Genomic DNA, 22,304 nt, shown 5'->3' with positions numbered 1-22,304 from the left:
AAGCGAATAGTCCTGTTATTTACAGTACAACATAAGCTAATAAGCTAACATAAGTCTGGTGGTTGGCATACATATTTATAATGTTCCTGAAGTGCTGATAAAGGTGTAGCACAGAAACAGGGATTTTTAATATAACCTGTTTCAGATATTCTTTCAACAGTACAGGCCACTGTTATCCTCCTGTAATTGGTTTCCGTCAGTATAGTTGAAACGGCACAGTGTGTTCAACAGTTTATTTCTGACCTCAACTCTTTCATTGTCTATTCCTTGAGGACTTAATCAGCATGTTAATTTCTATGTATTTATATCTGAAATCGTCTCTTGGTTGGCTTGCTGTTATATTGTTAAGGTTCACTGTGCAAGTGAGCCTGTGCTTTGTACAGTAAGGGTGCTCTGTGTACAATAAGGGTGTAGTGAGCACACTAAGGGTGTGCTGTATACTGTAAGGGTGCAGTATATACAGTAAGGGTGCAGTATATACAGTAAGGGTGTGCTGTATACAGTAAGGGTGTGCTGTGTACAGTAAGGATGCAGTATATACAGTAAGGGTGTGCTGTGTACAGTAAGGATGCAGTATATACAGTAAGGGTGTGCTGTATACAGTAAGGGTGCAGTATATACAGTAAGGGTGTGCTGTGTACAGTAAGGGTGCAGTATATACAGTAAGGGTGTGCTGTGTACAGTAAGGGTGCAGTATATACAGTAAGGGTGTGCTGTATACAGTAAGGGTGCAGTATATACAGTAAGGGTGTGCTGTGTACAGTAAGGATGCAGTATATACAGTAAGGGTGTGCTGTGTACAGTAAGGGTGCAGTATATACAGTAAGGGTGTGCTGTGTACAGTAAGGGTGCAGTATATACAGTAAGGGTGTGCTGTATACAGTAAGGGTGCAGTATATACAGTAAGGATGTAGTATATACAGTAAGGGTGTGCTGTGTACAGTAAGGGTGCAGTATATACAGTAAGGGTGCTCTGTGTACAGTAAGGGTGCAGTATATACAGTAAGGGTGCTCTGTGTACAGTAAGGGTGCAGTATATACAGTAAGGGTGTGCTGTGTACAGTAAGGGTGTGCTGTGTACAGTAAGGGTGTGCTGTGTACAGTAAGGGTGTGCTGTATACAGGGGGCATTAAGCAAATTTTATTTCTATTGCGCTGAAAAAAAATCTGTCGACGATTTACAGAGAAAACAGCAACGGACCCAAATCGGATCCTTGAGGTACTCCAAAGTTTAAGGGAAGGATGCATTGTGTACAGTAAGGGTGTGTTGGGGTGTTCCTCCCTGTGACAGCGCTGGGTTTGGGGCGTTCCTCTCCCTGTGACAGCGCTGGTTTCGGGGCGTTCCTCTCCCTGTGACAGCGCTGTCATTGTGTGTGCTGAGGCCCGTTGGTCCGTGTGGCACAGCACATGTGCACGCACACTGCTCCGGTCAGACGGCAGCACGGACCCCCCTGTCCCTTTCCGCTCAATGCTGTTTCTCTTTCTTCACACACTGCCTCTATTGTCAGCCTCACACAGCTTCCACTCCGAGCCCGGATCCCTGACAGTGAGCCCCGCACCCTCAGGGTGTGTGTCATCGTGTCTGCATGCACCACACAGCACGGCCCAGGTGACCGTCCAGGCCAAGTCGCTAGGTACGTCCATGAGCGCTGAATTGGCACATGACAAATTAAAGGGTTCAAAATGAAATGTTCCCACTTCCAGGTGTGGTACAGGTAACAGGCACTGCATCAGGAGTTTACGAAAAGCAAGAAATCGCTCCCATCTGCCAAAAACCATTTCTGTTTTCCGTTTACCTGTCCCCGGACACGAGGTCACAGAAACTCATCTCCCCGTCCTTCGCTGGTGTAAAACCGACAGGAACAAGGGCGGCTGAGTCTTTTTTTTAATTAAATGTGAAACGGTGACAGATCACCGCTCTATCACAGACAAGCAGCTTCAAGTGCATCCCCAGTCCATCTGGGGTGGCCTGTAGCGTAGTGGTTAGGGTAAATGACTGGGACCCACAAGGTCGGCGGTTTGATTCCCAGTGTAGCCACAATAAGATCCGTACAGCCGTTGGGCCCTTGAGCAAGGCCCTTAACGCTGCATTGCTCCAGGGGAGGATTGTCTCCTGCTTAGTCTAATCAACTGTACGTCACTCTGGATAAGGGCATCTGCCAAATGCCAATAATGTCATGTAATGTAATCTTCACGGCCTGCTGGGAAAGGTCACCTTAGCCCAGGTCACGTTTATTCTCCCCTCGAGTGGCGCTTGCATTCGTGTTGGTGATAATGTCACCGATGTCCCGATGAGCCACCGCAGCCTTCGTGAACCTCCGTCGTCCTGTTGTTAATATCATCGAAGCGCGCGTGAGAACGCATGCCCGGATGCAATTAGGCCCTGAGCCGTTAGCCTGAATGACAAATGTGGCGCTAGACTAGCATATCATCATCCAATCAAGCACCAGCTCTGATACAAGAGGGCCAGGTGCCCTGAGTGTGTGTGTGGCCTTGGAACAGTGAGCTAGAGCTGCCACAATTAATTTATGCAGGATGACTGAGAACACACGAGATACTGTGTAACTACCACAGACACCTGCATTTGAATGTTGAAAATGCCTTTTATTCATGTGTAAATTAGTTGTTGAATATATATATAGATATATTTAATATCTTTATGTATTTGCCACTGCGATGGACTGGCGACCTGTCCAGGGTGCATTCCTGCCTTTCGCCCAATGTATGCTGGGATAGGCTCCAGCCCCCCTGCGACCCTATTCAGGATAAGCGGGTTAGGATAATGAATGAATGAATGAATGAATGAATGTATTAGCCAGCAGCCATACCATCATGCACCCTGCTCCTGCCAAATAGCTGAAGCTAAGCAGGTGTGGGCTTGGCTAGTACTTGGATGGGAGAGCTCCTGGGAAAACTAAGTTGCTGCTGGAAGTGGTGTTGGTGGGCCAGTAGGGGGCGATCTTCCCTCTGGTTAAATGATTCCCCCAATGCCCCAGTGCAGTGATGGGGACACTGTGCTGTAGGAGACAGCATCTTTCGGATGACAGGTCAAACCGAGGTCCTGACTCACTGTGGTCATTAAAGGTCCCATGACGCTCTTCATAAAGACTAGGGGTTCCCCGGTGTCTCCTGGCTAAATTCCATACCTGCCCACCTGCTGTAATCATCCCCTGATTTAACTGGCAAAGAAATGATCTCTCTCCACCTTGGTTGATGCGTGGTGAGTGTTCTGGTGCAAAATGACTGGAAAGTGCATGGAACACGAGAAAAGGAATTATTATTATCCAATTATTACTATTATTATTATTAGAATTTTTTTTCTTTTTGAAGATTCCATCAGTTTTAATAATCTCTCAAGCTTGCATGGCTTCAGGTAAACAGTACCGTATTGACAACACAATGCTGACCCTGAGCACCGGTTGAAGCTGTGAAAATGAAATAAATACTGAAATAAACCTCATCATGTTGACTGCTAGAGGACCACGGTGCGGTTGTTGTCATTTGAGAGCTGGCTTTAAATAAGCAGTAACCTCCAGTCACAGCAGTACATCCCTGTGAGAGCTGTTTGTCTCAGGCACGGTGGCAGAATGACCCTGAGATAAGGGCGACTATTCAACACTTTTAGGAAAGTTTTATTTGACCTCATTTAAAGTCTCCAAGCCCCACTAAATCTGCTGAGATATTGTGCAGACAGCAAATTGGGTAGGGTTGTCAAATTCCCAAATATTCCTCTCTGCAATTTGCATGTGAATGTAGCCGTTTCATCCCACGGAATCCACCTGCTGTGCACACCTGCCATTTGAAGAGTATGTTTTTTATAATGTTATTATTTAGTTTTTTAAAAACACTCAATTGCTGTGAATTACCAGTAGTGGTTATTGCATTAGCAAGGGAAGAACATCCTAATCACATGTTTGTGATTATACACCATGAAGCAGTGGTTCCCAAACTCATTTGGATAGGCAACCTTTGGGTAATAAGACATTTCTTTGAAGCCCCCCTCCCCACGGACAACGTTGGCTATTTCCTTTTTTGGTTTCTAACTGTTTGTGTCAGACTGACAGGGTGAGAACGCCTCTTCAAGTCTCAGTGATAATGATGTCTGCTTTTTCCACACAGCAGTTTCCTGTATGCAGATGTAGCGCCCACAATAGGCCAGCACCACTATTATGATATACTGTGTGTGTGTGTGTGTGTGTGTGTGTGTGTGTGTGTGTGTGTGTGTGTGTGTAGCTTTGTATGTACGTGTGTATATGGTAGGTGTAAGTATGTGTGTATGTGTGTGTGTACGTATGTGTGCATTTGAGTGTGTGGGTGTGTGTGTGTTATCCTGGGCAACTAGAATGATTTAATTTGCACATTATCCACATTTATTTATTTGGACTAGCCGTATTGGATCTAAACCTGTCACTTTTGTAACAACATGAATTCCTTGACCAGGGGGCTGTTCCACAAAGGAGTTAGGGCTAACTCAGTAATCGTGCTTTGTGAGTTTTACTCACTTCAGATATGCGGCTATCTCAGTAATCCTGCTTTGTGGGTTTTACTCAGTGCAGTTATCCAGCTAACTCAGTAATCCTGCTTTGTGGGTTTTACTCAGTGCAGTTATCCAGCTAACTCAGTAATCCTGCTTTGTGGAACAGACCCCGGAGAAATGGGACCTCCTCTGATTGCCTCTCTGTGGTTTACACAAAGACACCTAGCAGGTGTGCAGACAGATTCCCTGTGGAGGATTGAGATTCCTCTTCCAGCCCTGCTGCATGTTCTCCTATAAAGAAAACCTAACTGAAATGATCTCTCTCTCTCTCTCTCTCTCTCTCTCTCTCTCTCTCTCTCTCTCTCTCCTTATCGGTTGCTCCCTCTGTATCTCTCTACCCCTGTATCTTTGTTGCTCTCCCTCTATCTCTCTCCCTTTAATTCTACATTTCTCCCTCTTTCTCTCTCATTTTCTACCTATCTCTTCCTCTCCCTCCCTCCTGCAGTGCATCGATGCTAAGAAGTACTGCTGGTATTTTGAGGGAGGCTACCCCATCTATTTTATGTAAGTATAAATGAACGGTTTTGGTTAGGTAGAAACAAGGTTGACACCACATACGCTTTTGTGACTATTGCCTTTGTATTTGTAAAAAACTTTTTAATGAGATAGATGTGATGAAGAATGGAATAGAAGTCATGGAGTGAACACAGAAATGTTGTGCATTGTATTTATGTAATAAGAAATATTTCATCTTGGTAAAACACGGAGGACGTGTTTTATATGATATTGAAAAGAATCATGCCGTTACTTTCAATAATAACTCTGTGAGGCACATCTTCCCAATGTGAGGTCACAATCCGTTCTCATTTTTGTTTGTAATTCTGTGCTGTCTGGCTTCTAAGAACAGTCTGCATGCAGGTAATGAGTCAATGAATGAAGCAGCTTTAGCACAGACCACTCAGGCTCCCATTCAGACACTGAGCTGGGGAATTTGTGGTGATGGGGGGGGGAGGCTGTAACTTTGGGCGTCAGATTGCTCATGGTGTCCACTGGGAGAGCCTTTTTTTTTTCTGTAATGAAGGGGGAGTAGGCAGTGAGTGTCATCATCCATGAACCACAGAGCTCCTGGCTGGGACTTCCCTGGGGAGATTTTCTTCTTGACACTATGGTGAGAAATCGGGGGAACTGGTAAAATGCGTTCCTGTGAAACTCCCACATCAGCTCAGACAACAGGCCCCTGTCACTTTCTCCAAATGACACAACCACTGGAGAAGGGAAACAAAAATGGATGCTGGCTAGAAAATTTGGCAGCTTATTAATCAGTAAACCGGAGTGATGACTCAAAGTTGACGCGAGAAAGGTTAACCCTCTGAGGTGTGAGGTCACAGATACGTGATGAGAACTGAATGTTCCAATGCTGATGTCACAATCACCGCTGGTAATTGAAAGCAGTGGTAATTGAGTTAGAATTTTGACGAAACATTCCATTCCAAAGCATTACCAAGAGAACGCTTGTGAGCCAATGGTCATCAGCCGTGATTCCACAGTGTTTGTCAATGAAGTAAAGTCCCTTCCCAGGAATAAACACATGCTAGATCAGGGGTCGCGAACCCTGGTCCTGGAGAGCCGTAGGGTGTGGCTGGCTTTCGTCTCCACCTTAAAATAAGCAACCGATTCAGACCCAAGAAACCAGGTGAGGTGAGTTAACTGTGTAATCAACGGCTTTCATTGATCAATTAATGCCGAGTGACAACGAAAGCCAGCACACCCTGCGGCTCTCCAGGACCAGGGTTGCCGACCCCTGTGCTAGATAAACAAGTGAATGTAGTTTAATCCAGCTCTGATACTAAAAAAACCTTGAGCAATGAGCTGCATTGAAGAAGGCTTGTGCTGAAGAGATGCATTTCTTTCACAGATATTTCAGGTTATGACCCTTACTTACATGTTTTTATTGCCCATTACTTAAAAGGGCTAAAATGGATTCATGTTCAACTTCATGAATTCAAAGTAATTACATTACCGTCTTATAGGGCTGATGTTACAAATTAAATTCAGAACTTCTTTCGCAGACCATTACTCATCTCAGCCAACAGATTATTTTTTTCATCCTGGTTGATGATTGCTGCCTGACAGTCCAAAATGCATCACACCCAGAATATAATACACAGACACACACACGCACACGCACACGCACACACACGCACGCGCACGGAGGCACATTTTTTATTCTTCAAGGATCAATTTTCCCAGATGTACCCTGAAAGTGGTTCTCTTTATTTTCCAAGCGAAAAAGGTACAAATTAATGATATATTGCTGGCTCGGGGTACAATTTCATGTGCCTGTTGGGTACTTTTCGTAGCGTTATTTCTACACACGAGACCTAAGCCCTGCTCCTGAGGAGCCCCCACACCAGCAGCAGGGGACTCTGCGCTGATAGATCCAGACAGATCAACGTTTCATTTCCACCATTTTAGCTTCAGCGCTGATAGATCCAGACTGATCAACGTTTCATTTCCACCATTTTAGCTTCAGCGCTGATAGATCCAGACTGATCAACGTTTCATTTCCACCATTTTAGCTTCAGCGCTGATAGATCCAGACTGATCAACGTTTCATTTCCACCATTTTAGCTTCTGCGCTGATAGATTCGGACAGATCAACGTTTCATTTCCACCATTTTAGCTTCAGCGCTGATAGATCCAGACTGATCAACATTTCATTTCCACCATTTTAGCTTCAGCGCTGATAGATTCAGACTGATCAACATTTCATTTCCACCATTTCAACTTCAGCGCTGATAGATCCAGACTGATCAACGTTTCATTTCCACCATTTCAGCTTCAGCGCCTCCGTGCCAAGATGCCATTGATTTGAAGGCAGCTGGGATATTTGCCTGCATCACATTATCCTAAACCTAAAGTACAATGCTTTAGTGTGGGTTTGAATTTTAATGTAAAATTTTTTATAAATATTTATATGGAATATATTTACTCTTCTCTGTGTTTTTATTGCTGGCGATTGCATCTCCTTTTAATAGAAAAAGTGAAAACGGAGAGTGGTAAAAGCAGTACGGGAGCCGTGGTGGCGCACGGCTAAAGCAGCGGACCTTGATGCTGGCATCAGTATACTGCCATCGCACACCGAGGGCCGGGGTTCCATTCCGGTTTGGCCGGCTCTCGTGGAGCGGCGTGATTGGCTCTTCGCTCCGAGGGAGGGACCCGACAAGGGGCAGTATATATCCCAGCATACATTGGGCGAAAGGCAGGAATACACCCTGGACAGGTCGCCGGTCCATCGCAGGGCACACACACCATTCACTCACACACTCATACCCACGGGCAATTTAGACTCTCCAATCAGCCTAACCTGCATGTCTTTGGACTGTGGGAGGAAACCGGAGTACCCGGAGGAAACCCACGCAGACACGGGGAGAACATGCAAACTCCGCACAGAGAGGCCCCGGCCGACGGGGATTCGAACCCGGGACCTCCTTACTGTGAGGCGGCAGTGCTACCCACTGCACCATCCGTGCCGCCCGCATACAGAATCCCTGTCATTCAAAAGCATTCACGTATCATTATTCATTTTTTAATATCTTCTCGTAACCCCGGTCATGCTTGGACAAGGACACTGGCAGAAGGCATTTACAAAGCGGTTCAGCTTCATAAACGGGTCTGCTTTAGATGAATGCGTTTAGAGACCCAGAATCTGCGAGAGACGGGGGGCCGGGGGGGGGGAGAGTGCAGAGTCAGCTCTTGTGGTGTCCTGGCCAGTTCAGCCATAGCAGCGAGGTCGAGTTCTACCTGCACAAAGACTGTTTGGTAAGTTAACTTTGGAGATCACTGAACCGTGTTTGTGAGGAACGTCTAATACACCATTTTATCATGCATCAAAGTCAAAGGAAACTTGAATTTTAACTGAATCCAGGAACTGAGGTAATGTTTACCCATGGTACTTGCAGAAATAAGTAAATTAAATTCATGAGTACAGCCTTTCAGGTCAGTGACATTCTCTGTAAGATTACACATCTAATATTTTACAACTGCTCAAGTTTAATACCTTTAATACCACAATGCACTGGGGTCTCTTTGATTTGCGATTGCCGGAGATTGCTCTCTCTCTCTCTCTCACGCCGAAAAGGCTCCCGGTCCGGCCACTACGACGGAAAAGTTCATCATTGTAAGAGAACGCGCGTGAACGGCTGCCTGTCTCAATACAAAATGTTACGCTTTATCGATTGCCCTTTAGCTCAGGAGCGACACAATTTAAAAGTTAAACTTATAGAGAAAAAAATAGCCCGGTTAAAAATGTGAAATGTCGTTAATGCAGGAAACGTTTTCCGCCTGCGGTTTTAGAAACCCCGGACCACTGCACAGCCTGTCCCTGACGGGAACGCGGCTTCGGACCGGAGAAGCCCTGTGAAGAGACATTGGGAAAGCTTCGGGAAAGAAGAAGCCCTAACCATGATCCACTGGCGCGTACTTAACGGGGGGCCTTGGTTACGGTCATCTCTAATTGGGAGCGGGGAGACTTTGTTACGGTCAACTCTAATTGGGAGCGGGGAGACTTTGTTACCGTCATCTCTAATTGGGAGCAGGGAGACTGCAGCTAATGTTTTCAATCTGACCGCAGGTCAGGTAAATGAAAGCAAAGTTCTACAACTTTTTTTTTATTAATTTAACATGTCTTCTAGCTATTTGATCTTGTTCCATTTGGTATATTTGTACACTTTAATATTATTATTATGTTAGCAGCTTCCCCTCATGCAAAATGAAACACAGTAATTAAGAATAAGAACCCTGTTAGAACCCCCGATAGCCTGCGTAAGAACCCCGTCTGAGGAAAGAGGCGAACAACGTTCTGGTTTTAAACGTGATTCCTCAGCTACTGCGGCAGAGTAGAGGATTTCTTTAGATTTCTTTAGCACTTTTCCTCCATGTTCCAGCATGAGGTAGAGCTTTAGTAAAGCAGGGTAAGAGCCACTGCTTCATCACACACACACAGCTCTCTTGAGTAATTACGGCGGCCATGTTGTTCTTTGTCCTCAGTAGTCCTGTACAGCCAGTGGAGCTCCTCTCTCTCATATACAGCGGTTTGATGAGGGGGACACTCGCCTCAACCAACACCGACGTGTAGCACGGCTGCCATTTTGCACCAGAACACTCACCACACGCCAGCTGAGGTGGAGAGAACCATTTTTTGGCGCTGAAATCAGGGGGGTGACGTTCTGTTACTGCCTTATCTAAATGTGGCCTGAAGCCCTTGCAGAAAGCCCCGGGAGGTGAAATCTGCGAGGCTGCATGAACAGAAACAGCACTGCACGAGAGTCACCTTCACCGGCCAGACTCCATTTAAATAAAATGCGCAAACGACTTGTATTTACATATTATATGTATCAGATCTATGTGATACACGTACAGTACAGTGTTGTATTATTTTTGTGTGTGGAAGAGGCTCGCTCGCTAAGCCACGAGGGAGCAATTTTTTTATATTTAATCTTTTAATAATGCAAAACTTTCAAACTGTTTTATGAAGTAAATTAAGTGTGCAATGAAGTAAAACAAGCTAAGGAAAAAAACTGAAATTAGAATAATTAATAATAGTAATAAAAACAGAATAAGAGCAACTGTTTGCCAGGGCATGATTGATACTGGTGATGTTTTTGAAACCTTCTTTTGAGCACATTCTCACAGACCGAAGGACCGAGTGAACTTGAAAGTACTGGGAACAAATTTGTTCTCTCCGAGATGTGACCTTAAATATTTATTTTAATCAAACCTCCTGAAATCCCATTGTCAAGCCCGAAAGTACAAGCTAATGGATGAGATCCTCAATGCTGATGGGTTCTGCCAACGTTTTCTTTATTTCTGAATTTCGTAACATTTGGTTTATGTTTGAGGGTCAGGGTTTCTCCTGAAAAACTTGAAATAAATCTGAAATAAATTTATTTAAAAAACAAAAAAAAATACATGTTCCTTCCTGCGAAAAACATAATCAACCGTCCTTCACCTAACTTAACCTGTAAGGCTACTAATGTGCGACCATTTTGTATTTATCAAACGGGATAATGGAAAAGAGTGATGCTGAGCGCCCTCAGCTTCCACACAGCTGGTGTGAGATCTACAGTGGCTTCAGGAAGAACTCAGACCCCGTCCCTATCTGCTGTAGATTTCATTTTAAATGAATAAAATTCTTCTTCTTTTTTTTTTTTTGCCCGCTCAATAACCGATACCAATAACTGCACTCAATAACCGATAATGACAGAGTGAAAACATGTTTTTTTTTTTACATTTTAGCAAGTTTAATTAAAAATTAAAAACTGAAATCTCTCATTTGTATTCAGGCCCTTAATTCAGTACTTTGTAGAAGCCCCTTAGGCAGCACAAAGCTTTCACTCTTCTTGGGAAAGTCTCCTCTAGGTTTGCTCACCTGGATTTGGGCACTTTATCCCATTCTTCCTGGCACAAATAAAATTTTATCCATTTCAAATGAAATCTATAACACAATAAGGTGTGCAAAAAGTGAGGGGGTCTGAATCCTTCCTGAAGCCACTGGATAAAGGTTGAGGTACTCTGTGTAAAATCCAGCTATGACCAGCTTTAAATTACCAGCTACCAGTTTCAAAACCTAGCTTGAGCTGGTCAAACCATGTTGAGTATGGAGCTGGTCTGAGCTGGTCAAACAGCTAAGGTCGCATGTAATGTGTCAGAGCACTAGAGTAAGGTTGTCTATAATGTGTGTGTGTTTTAGAGCACTAGAGTAAAGTTGTCTATAATGTGAAGTGTGTTTTAGAGCACTAGAGTAAGGTTGTCTATAATGCGTGTGTGTTTTAGAGCACTAGAGTACGGTTGTCTATAATGTGTGTGTGTTTTAGAGCGCTAGAGTAAAGTTGTCTATAATGTGTGTGTGTTTTAGAGCACTAGAGTAAAGTTGTCTATAATGTGTGTGTGTTTTAGAGCGCTAGAGTAAAGTTGTCTATAATGTGAAGTGTGTTTTAGAGCACTAGAGTCAGGTTGTCTATAATGTGTGTGTGTTTTACAGCACTAGAGTCAGGTTGTCTATAATGTGTGTGTGTTTTAGAGCACTAGAGTAAAGTTGTCTATAATGTGTGTGTGTTTTAGAGCGCTAGAGTAAAGTTGTCTATAATGTGAAGTGTGTTTTAGAGCACTAGAGTCAGGTTGTCTATAATGCGTGTGTGTTTTACAGCACTAGAGTCAGGTTGTCTATAATGTGAAGTGTGTTTTAGAGCACTGCAGTAAAGTTGCCAGTAATGTGTTTGTTTTTCAGATGCCGGTCGTATGAGGACTGCTGTGGAACGCGGTGCTGTGTCAGGGCCCTCTCTGTCCAGAGACTATGGTACTTCTGGTGAGTACGGCCATCAGAGACAATTCGCCACCAGTGAGACCCCACACCGAGCACTCCGTCCTTTCACCATTAAGGAGTTCCTGTTTGCCTCTTAATGTTTTTCAATGTTCATTTGAAATCTTTTTTTTCTTTGGAACATGTTTTGGGTTAAATAGGAACTGACATTAAAAATGACATTAAACACAGGACGATCTGAAAATAATATATTTTTCATACATATTACTTTAAAGGACTCTGGTTCAGTGTATGATAATTACATATTTGCGGAAAGACTGAGAAAATGTGCTATAAGCTGTCAGCTCCAGTAGACTATTAAGCCCTCTTGCAAAACCGTTTTCCTCTTTTATAATTACGATCCTTCATCATAATTATTGTTGAGCTGCAACAACAGCAGAATATTCTGTCTGACATGCAGCCTCTGAGACATCAGCTCTGAAATACTGACGTTCACGTTCTCGGCATCTGTGCTGATGCTGGGGAATGTAGTTCTCCTCAGCATACTCCTTTTCAGCAGTATCTGCCAGCACTGCAAAAATGTCTGTCTTAACAAGTGCGTCAGTCTTGTAATGAGACCTAAAAACCCTATTTCTTTCTCTCAAGTTGAAAATATTTGCTTGGTTAAAGTTGCCGTTTGTTTGGCAATTGAAGCCAGGCTTGGCTCACCTCATTGGCAATACGTTTGTTTTATTTAACAAAACAAGAATTTAAACCTAATATAAGTCTAAAATGTACTTATGTTTAGTTTTTGCTATATATTCCTCAGTGACCTTAGTCAGGTGTATTTATATTGTTATTTGTCAGTACACTCATCAGGGATGCTGGGAGATGTAGTTTTAAACCATTCCCAGGTTTCACCAGCATGTCATTGTGATTATCATTTCATTCCTGTCCATTTAGCCACTTTTAGGTGTGAGGTCACAAATATGAGAACATTGTTGTTAACTGGGCATTCTAATGCTGATGTCACAATCACTGCGGGTAACTGAAGGTTCTGGAACATTAAATCTGCTCTTAATTCCTGCCCATGTTAGGAATGGTCACCATCTTTCACCCCTTATCTCATTGCACGAATGCAGCGGTATCAGACTCTCGAGAGGGCCGGCATGTATCTACTGGTCTGCTGTCCCAGCCAATTACAGTGATTTAACTGGGCAAATTAGTTAATTAGACCAATACTCTGACACTGATTGGTTTCCTAAAATATTGGAGCGTGGGCATGGAAACTTCAAATTGAATCATCCCGTTCAATAAAAAAATATGAACCCAAGGAGATGATTCAGCTACTTGAGAAATTAAGAACGGAAGTCAAAAATCGAAATAGAACCAGCGGTCCAGGAAGTGCACATCTGACTCACAAGATCTGGGCACTGGCTAATAAAAGACAAAATATCATATCATCAAAAATACGAGACGAATTACGAGCTCAGGGAAAGGGATTATGAAAGAGTATGGGACTGGAATATAAGTATTAACATTAGCATTTCACGAGCAGAGAAGGAAGTCGTATTGTATTAATCCGTTTACCCCATTAATCGCTGTGTTATACATTTGCGGAGAGCTTATGGAGAAGCGGAGTTGTTGAATTATGCGTATGTCTGGATGCGGAACGGCACAATAATAATTTATCCATTTTCCATTTCACGCTGAAAGACGGCTCTTCTCTGCATAATGGAGCCGGCGCTCAGGAACCGATTGGAGTGACAGTGAAGGGAATATGTTTCACAAGTCCAGCAATGTAAGACTCCTGCTTTGTGGCAGAGCCCCAAGTTCTCCTTTTGTAGGGCTCCTCGGCTGCATGGCAGAGCTCGGTCACGCATTAACACGCTTTATAAGAGACGCTGTTGCTAATAAAGTTGTATATCCCGATACAAAAGCTCTGGCACAGGCAAGGCCGGTGGTTCTAATCCCGGTGTAGCCACAATAAGATCCGCACAGCCGTTGGGCCCTTGAGAAAGGCCCCTTAACCCTGCATTGCTCCAGGGGAGGATTGTCTCCTGCTTAGTCTAATCAACTGTACGTCGCTCTGGATAGGAGCGTCAGCCAAATGCCAATAACGTTACGTAACGCGGATGCCCGTATAAGAGACGCTGTTGTTAATAAAGCTGCATATCCTCGCACGGAAGCTCTGACTGCATCCAGCCACTGAAGCCGCGTTGTATTACAGCGCATTAAATCATTCGCTCAGACGCTCTTCCTACAGTCCCGAGGCAGCAGAGGGCGAAGGCGGGGGCCAGGAGCGCTAATGGCCTTTTCCGTTAACGACAGGCCCCACTTTTTATGCTCGGCTTTTAGTCAGTTGTATTATTCATTAAATAGATGTTATTGAATTTTTCCCTTAATTGCCCTGAGAAAAGCCCCGGTGGGTTCTGGCCGTGCCCGCCTGTATTCTCGTGTCTTCGCGAGGTGGCGGATATAAAGTCCTTATTTCCCCACACAGTGCCCCCTGTCACCTCACGGCCAGACGAGACGTTAGCGTATTTCTTTTAATCTGCGTTAGGAGGGAAGATTTCAGAGAGTTCATCTCCTCGGGCTCAGTAAAAGAAGACTACGGGGGGGATTTGAGGTTTTTCATCAAAGGGCTTCACAGAGTGAATTAATTTTTTGTGGAATGAGGGGGGCACAGGTGGAAATTAGATCAAGGTGCACGGTACGTGCAAATATCAAGACGTAACTTCTTTGAACAGAGCTGTTAATGCATTAAACAGCGAGACAGAGGATCGTCAAATCACAGTCCTTGAAAACTAGAGAACTGCTGGTTGTCCATCCTCCCTTTTACCTGGAAGTCAGATAATCACCCGGGAGAAAATAAATCCAGGGCTGGATCTGCCTTTGAGGGCCAGATTTGACGATCCCTGCTGTAGAAAGGGCATACAGCAAGTGGAAATTACATCAAGGTAAATGCCACACAAATACCAGGATCTGTTTTGAACAGAGTTGCCAATGCATGAAACAGGTTGAAAGATCATGTAGCTTTGTAGCTGCAGTTCTGGATTTTCAAGTCTAGGCCTGATGCATTGTTAGATCATCTCTAATTTGTACATAAACACAGAGCTGTCAGAAAGCAAAAGTCCTGCAATGTGCTTGTCCCATTAATTATTCTCACTAATTAGTTCTGCCACCTGACTGAAGAACTGTGCTAATTAGCAAATCCAGATGACTGGAACAAAATACTGGGGAGGATTTTTACTTTCTGAACCTGGATTTCTCACCTCTGGACATACGAATGGCCTTGGGTCTGACTCGGTTGCAGATCAGACGGTGAAAACGATCGGAGGGTGAAAACAAAATTCAGCACACCCTGCGGCTCTCCAGGTCCAGGGCTGGGGACCCCAGCACACCCTGCGGCTCTCCAGGACCAGGGCTGGGGACCCCAGCACACCCTGCGGCTCTCCAGAACCAGGGCTGGGGACCCCAGCACACCCTGCGGCTCTCCAGGTCCAGGGCTAGGGGCCCCAGCACACCCTGCGTCTCTCCAGGACCAGGAGTGAGGACCCCAGCACACCCTGCGGCTCTCCAGGTCCAGGGCTGGGGACCCAGGTGCTAACCAAAGAAACAGCGTGGGTTGCGAGAGGGTTGTGGAACTCAAGATCGAAGAACCGTTACCTGATCTCCAGGAGCACAGGAGAGGAACACAGACTGACCCCTTCAGGCAGATGAGCAGTGGTGAGGTAGGGTGGTTTCAGGGTGGCATCCATCCTGAGCAGTGCATTGTGGGTAGTATGTATCGTCAGCGAGTGTAGAGCAGTGTAGGGCAGTGTAGGGCAGTGCCCATCAGGCACATTACATTACATTACATTAATGGCATTTGGCAGACACTCTTATCCAGAGCGACGTACAGTTGATTAGACTAAGCAGGAGACAATCCTCCCCTGGAGCAATGCAGGGTTAAGGGCCTTGCTCAAGGGCCCAACGGCTGTGCGGATCTTATTGTGGCTACACCGGGATTAGAACCACCGACCTTGTGGGTCCCTGTCATTTACCTTAACCACTACGCTACACGCGTACACGCAGACCCAGGATCTAATGGGGTCCATTAGTTCTTGGATCTGCGTGACCAAGAAGAGGATCTGTCTAATCACTGAGGGAACTCGAAGGCCTGTTTTTCAGTCCCGCTCAAGGTTGCGAGCGCTTGTTAGCAGTCTGCGCGAAGGGTCTCAATAAAGAAGGTTATGAGCTCTCCAACAGAGCGTCCCGGCTCCGGAGAGAGGGACCGGAGTGATAGAATTGGCCCGCACGGAGGAGGCCGGTTTTGTAAACCGCCGTCACAAAAGAGAGCGGCCTCCAGCGTACAATAGCTACTGTCTGCGGCGACGTCATGGCGTTCACAAGTCCGAGGGCTCATTGTTCTTCCTGCTGGGAGCCCGTTTGTCATCATGTTCAGGGGCGCCCTTGGTATTAAAGAAAAACAACAACAAAAAAAAACACACTGTTTGGTTTAACAGTGGAGGAGAAGATTAATATTTCGTCGAGAAGAGCAGGTCATGGTTAAATGGCAAAAAATAAAGGCTGCCAAAGCTCTCTCACACACACTGTCTTTATAAGTTCATCTCTCTCTCTCTCTGTCTATGCCCTCAGAGAGATCTCTATAATTTGTAGTCCCGTTTACTGCCGTGTCAAACAGAGAACACGAAAATGAGGTGATATCTCTTGCTTCTCCCTTAATAGGCAATTTTCAAAAAATATTAAAAATATGACTGTTGCGACAGAATAATACAATACAGGTATACATTGTGGCGGCACGGATGGTGCAGTGGGTAGCACTGCTGCCTCACAGCAAGGAGGTCCTGGGTTCGAATCCCGGTCGGCCGGGGCCTCTCTGTGCGGAGTTTGCATGTTCTCCCCGTGTCTGCGTGGGTTTGTAATATAATGTAATGTAATGGTTTCCTCCGGGTACTCCGGTTTACTCCCACAGTCCAAAGACATGCACGTTAGGCTGATTGGAGAGTCTAAATTGCCCATAGGTATGGGTGTGTGAGTGAATGGTGTGTGTGCCCTGCGATGGACTGGCAACCTGTCCAGGGTGTATTCCTGCCTTTCACCCAATGTATGCTGGGATAGGCTCCAGCCCCCCTGCGACCCTGATCAGGATAAGCGGGTTCAGATAATGGATAGATGGATGGATGGAGGTATACATTGTGTCTACGCTGTATAACGTTGATAAGACAATTCTCCCAGCTAACCCATTACATTCTCACAATGTTACTGGAATGTTTTCCTCAATGTTATAACATTGCCACTACATTGCGGCAACATTTAAACTTAACTCTTCTGCTGCTGTAGACTATCCACTTAGAGGTTTGACGCGTTGTGTGTTCAGAGATGCTCTTCTGCATACCACTGCTGTAATTGACTTTTGTAACCTTCTCCTCTGACCTCTCTCATTAACGCAATTCTGCCCGCAGAACTGCTGCTCACTGGACGTTTTTAGTTCTTCACACAAACTCTAGAGACTGTTTTGTGTGAAAATCCCAGGAGCAGTTTCTGAGACACTCAAACCACCCTGTCTGCCACCAGCAACCGTTCCACAGTCAAAGCCACTTCGATCACATTTCTTCCCCATTCTGATGTTTGGTCTGAAAAACAGCTGAGCCTCTTGACCGTGTCTGTATGCTTTTATGCATTTAGTTGCTGCCATATGATTGGCTGATTTAGATATGTGCATTATCAAGCCGGCGTACAGGTCTACTGAATACAGTTCTCAGTGAGTGCACTTCAAACTGCCAAGCAAGTAAGGTAAAATAAATGTTCTACTCGACAGGAAAGAAAATAAGGTTTTGAGTCTCACTATAGGACTAGAACCCTTGTTAACTTAAGACACTCATTTTTTAGCAGTGTTACCATGTGAGATACACGAGCTCAGGGCAGCAGTGGAGGAAGTAAACAGGGTAGAGCAGCTCTGTCCTGAGGGGAGCGTGACGCCCTTCCTCCCAGAGCTCATGAGATCGATCGCGCTCTCCTAACAAATGGACCGCCGGTGCACTGCATTAAAGCCCAGTGTCACGGAGGAGTGGGGGCGGTGTAGTAAGGAGAGGGGAATCGATGCGGATTCCGTGTCTGATTAATTTAGCTTCCTGGACAGACGTCCCCCCCCTGTCTCGTGGCTGTCCGCCACCGGAGCACGGTGACGTGTCTGCCGCTCTTCTGAGAACGCGTAATCGATACAGGATGAGACTGCAGGGCCTGAGCTCAACCTCCCTCTCCTGCTCACTGCCTGTGGTTACACTCCCCTCTCCTGGTGAACGCTCCTGTGATTACACTCCCCTCTCCTGGTGAACTCTCCTGTGAGTACACTCCCCTCTCCTGGTGAACTCTCCTGTGAGTACACTCCCCTCTCCTGGTGAACTCTCCTGTGAGTACACTCCCCTCTCCTGGTGAACTCTCCTGTGAGTACACTCCCCTCTCCTGGTGAACTCTCCTGTGATTACACTCCCCTCTCCTGGTGAACTCTCCTGTGAGTACACTCCCCTCTCCTGGTGAACTCACCAGTGATTACACTCCCCACTCCTGGTGAACTCTCTTGTGATTACACTCCCCTCTCCTGGTGAACTCTCCTGTGAGTACACTCCCCTCTCCTGGTGAACTCTCTTGTGATTACACTCCCCACTCCTGGTGAACTCACCAGTGAGTACACTCCCCTCTCCTGGTGAACTCTCCAATGATTACACTCCCCTCTCCAAAGCATCCTTTTATCTGCCTGGCAGTTGAGGAATAGCCCTGAAGCCTCCAGGTCGGGCCTTGCACAGTAAATTACCCATGAATCATAGCAGTAGCGGGCTAGCACATGTTATTTATTTTTCCATCGCTCCGTAAAGATGTACAACGCTACACAGCTCTGTTGTGAAGACGTTGGCAGAGAAGCGTAGATGAACGCTCAATTTGCCTTGAAATGTAACACGGAACACATTATGATACAGTCATCTTTCTGAATTTGTTATTGGAGGATATATTAAATGAAAATGAAGGTGTTATATCAATACATGCTTAAAAATGCAATTGTGATACGATTTTCACAAAATTTCCGCTCAGCGTTTCAAAATGAAGGAAATGAGAGCAGCAGTGTGGCCAGGACACCCGGAACTCAATGTACCGTCCCCATTAAATAGCACTGCAATCACTGCTCACTGACTGCCTCAATTGCTTGAGTGTTCAGCAATATTCATTCCTGTCAGAATAACGGGCTCTTCCGCGTTCATTATACTTCTGTTCCAGGCCGTGTCGGTCCCTCGAGATGCTCTGGATAATGGCATTACGTGGATGTGCTAAATAAATAAATAAATAAATAAATACTAAAAATCTAATTTGTGGAGCAATCACACTTCCCTGTCGTAAGCAAAGAAGAGCTATTTCACTTCACACTGCAGAGAAAGGCGATAGACCAGGGATTTTCTGTCTGAACAGGACCAGTGTGCTGTGTGTGTGTGTGTGTGTGTGTGTGTGTGTGTGTGTGTGTGTGTGTGTGTATGTGTGTGTGTGCATGCGTGTCTTTGTGTGTATAAAGTATGTGTATATACATGTGTGTATGTCTTTGTGTGTATGATGTATGTGTGTATATGTGCGTATGTGTATATGTATGTATGCGTGTGTTTATGTGTGGTATGTTTGTGTGCAAGTGTATGTGTGTGTATATATATATATATATATATATATATATATCATGTGCGTGTGTATATATATATGTATGTGTATATATATAATATGTGTATAATGTATATGTGTACGTGTATATATAATGTGTGTGTGCAGTGAGTGTGTGTGAGTATATATAAGGTGTGTGTGTGTGTATCTGTGTGTATGTGTGTATAATATGTACGTGTTTGTGTATAATGTGTGTGTGTAATGTGTACGTGTTTGTGTATAATGTGTACGTGTGTGTATATAATGTGTGTGTGTGTGTGTGTGTGTATAATGCGTGTGTATAATGTGTACGTGTGTGTGTATAATGTGTGTGTGTGTGTGTATAATTGTACGTGTGTGTGTGTGTGTATAATGCGTGTGTATAATGTGTACGTGTGTGTGTGTATAATGTGTGTGTGTGTGTGTGTATAATTGTACGTGTGTGTGTGTGTGTGTCCCAGGCTCCTGTTGATGGTGGGGGTGCTGTTCTGCTGTGGGGCGGGTTTCTTCATCAGGAGACGCATGTACCCCTCCCCCCTCAGCGAGGAGCCCGCCTTCAACGTCTCCTTCACCCGCCATCCAGGCGCCACACCAGGCCAGTCCCCACTGCTACAACCACCTCATCACTTTTGGTTCCTATTGCAGAACATATTTATAGTCATTCTGGGTTATATAACCAGGCATGAAATGAGTCCAACTGTCTCGCATCATTGCCAATATTCTTGCCTTTATGCTTTTTTTGAGTCATTTTTTTGAGAATTTTGACTCATTTCTGAATTTGCCTACGGGGTTACACATTTTCACTTGTCATTAAGCAAACAGTAACTTAAAACAAGCTCATTTCATCTTCTCGAGAGAAGAAGATAAGACTGCAAGACTAACCCCTTTTCCAGTGTCAGGACTTCGCGACTGATGACGTGCGGTTTTGGGAGAACCATAACCCCTGACCTCTGACCTCCGACCTCCGCTCTAACCGCACAGGGGTGCAGCTGCCAGCCGCGCTGCACTACAGGGATGTTGAAGGAATGAGGGCACCGCTGGCCCCCGCGTACCCAGGGCAGCCGAACGCGGGCGACCTCATGACCCACTACCCGCCCCCGCCGTCCTACTGCAGCCACCCCCCTCCGCCTTACGAGCAGGTGCTCCGCGACTCCGAGAAGAAGTAGCGGCGTCCGGAGAGGCCGCGGCCTTGACCTTTGACCCTCGACCCGCCCCGCCTCTCCCTCGCTCTCTGCTTCTCTCTCTCGCTTTCCCCGTCGATGACACGCGGAAGGTCCCACACGGGTGTGCCGTCAGGGACAGGGGTCACATGACCTATTGAAGAGCCTCAGCCTGCCACTCATTGGCTGGTACACCAAGGGGGGGGCGGGGGTCGGGGGGCGTGTACACATAATAGTTTACTGCCATGCTAAAAGCCTGATATGAACCAGACACACTGTGTTGCGGTTTTTTAGCGTGACCAAGTTCAGTTTGTTGTTACAGACGGTTACACAGTCAAGAGCAAGAACGTCACTAAAGCGAACTGAGAGAGGTCGTGCCTATATTATTCAGCCAGTATACACACTGTATTTCTTACAGCCAATTCTGTTATTTACATGAACATACTACATTTATTTAACAGGATCATTAATAATAACAATAATAATTTATCTTTTAAATAAGGCTACAGTAAATATGGATTTAGATAGCTAGATACAGGACTGTTCTATGCACACACCCGCCTAAATGAGTGAATGGAGTGTAATCCATTGTCAAATGTATGGGTACTTTACCTGCATAGCCACCACACTCTCCTTGTTAAAGGTACAATAGGTAAGATGTTTGTGTTAAAACATTGTTACAAGACCATTGTAAAAATCCCTTCCCATCATTGAAAAGGGTTGACTCACCCCCTGCCTGCGTTTATAGTCCTTAAATTCGGGTTTCAAAATATACAGTTGACGGCCTGACAGTCTGTACCAAAGCATTGTACAATTGGTTGAAAATTTGTTCTAACTGCCACAGTCAATGGCGTTTCAACGTCAGCGCGTTCACAGAGAAGGGGACGGGATAAACAGTGCTGTGGTTTGAAGGTGTTTGTTGCTGCTCTTCCTCTCTTGGCCGTTAGAAGTCTGAAATGACTTATTGTACCTTTAAAGCTGACCCTCTCTCCCACTGTAAGTCACACAGAGTTTCAGGGGATCTGCAGCAGTGGCCTTGGTCATCAAACAGAGTTAGGAATGCAGGTATTCATTATGCTCAAAGCCGGGTACACAGTTATATCACCACGGCCTGCCCGGACTGCACCCACCATCCCATAAGCATCGTTATGGAAACCAGTCAGCCGCGTCTGCTGGACTCCACACCAGGCCGCAGTGTGCGTGCACTACGCAACCCGATTTCACTCCTTATTTTACCTCCGTCTTAGCTCCTCCATTTTACCTCCATCTTAGCTCCTTCATTTTACCTCCATCTTAGCTCCTCCATTTTACCTCCATCTTAGCTCAGTGGGTAAATCCGGTGGTGTAGTGCACGGTTGGTGCACACACCGGCCCGCAGGACCTGGAGTTGCAACGCCCCGTCATCGACGATAGTGTCCACTTTATTAGTGACACACACGGACACAAGTGAACACGTATTCTATAGTATAACGTATTCATTAAGCACAGAACAAACAATGCAAACGTTCAAGGTCTCAACACTGCACTCGATGTCTTTCAAGCCATTACACCACTTTCGTTACACATTTTACCAGTTTGTTGTGAATATTATTGTTTTAATTTATTGCGTTATATACCTGTATCTCTACAATACCTTTAGTTCTTCATTTTTGAAGGGCTCTGCCCTTTGACCTTTTCTAAAAAAAATC

At 45.2% G+C, this 22,304-nt stretch overlaps 1 protein-coding gene across 1 annotated transcript in view; it reads left to right on the top strand.

Moving 5' to 3' along the window:
- The window catches only part of LOC133137463 (WW domain binding protein VOPP1-like), a 28,458-nt gene extending 6,471 nt beyond the window's left edge, over window positions 1–21,987 (top strand). Inside the window, exons 2-5 of the mRNA XM_061255758.1 lie at window positions 4,982–5,040; window positions 11,765–11,842; window positions 19,918–20,051; window positions 20,438–21,987. Coding sequence (XP_061111742.1) covers window positions 4,982–5,040; window positions 11,765–11,842; window positions 19,918–20,051; window positions 20,438–20,622 — 456 coding nt within the window. The 3' untranslated portion in view covers window positions 20,623–21,987. The remainder of the gene's footprint in view (window positions 1–4,981; window positions 5,041–11,764; window positions 11,843–19,917; window positions 20,052–20,437) is intronic.
- The last annotated feature ends 317 nt before the right edge of the window (window positions 21,988–22,304 follow it).

Source organism: Conger conger, chromosome 9 (genome assembly GCF_963514075.1).
Source record: "Conger conger chromosome 9, fConCon1.1, whole genome shotgun sequence".
Classification (NCBI taxonomy): domain Eukaryota; kingdom Metazoa; phylum Chordata; class Actinopteri; order Anguilliformes; family Congridae; genus Conger; species Conger conger.
Note: the sequence above shows the minus strand (reverse complement) of the source record. Positions and strands in the feature narration are given on the sequence as shown.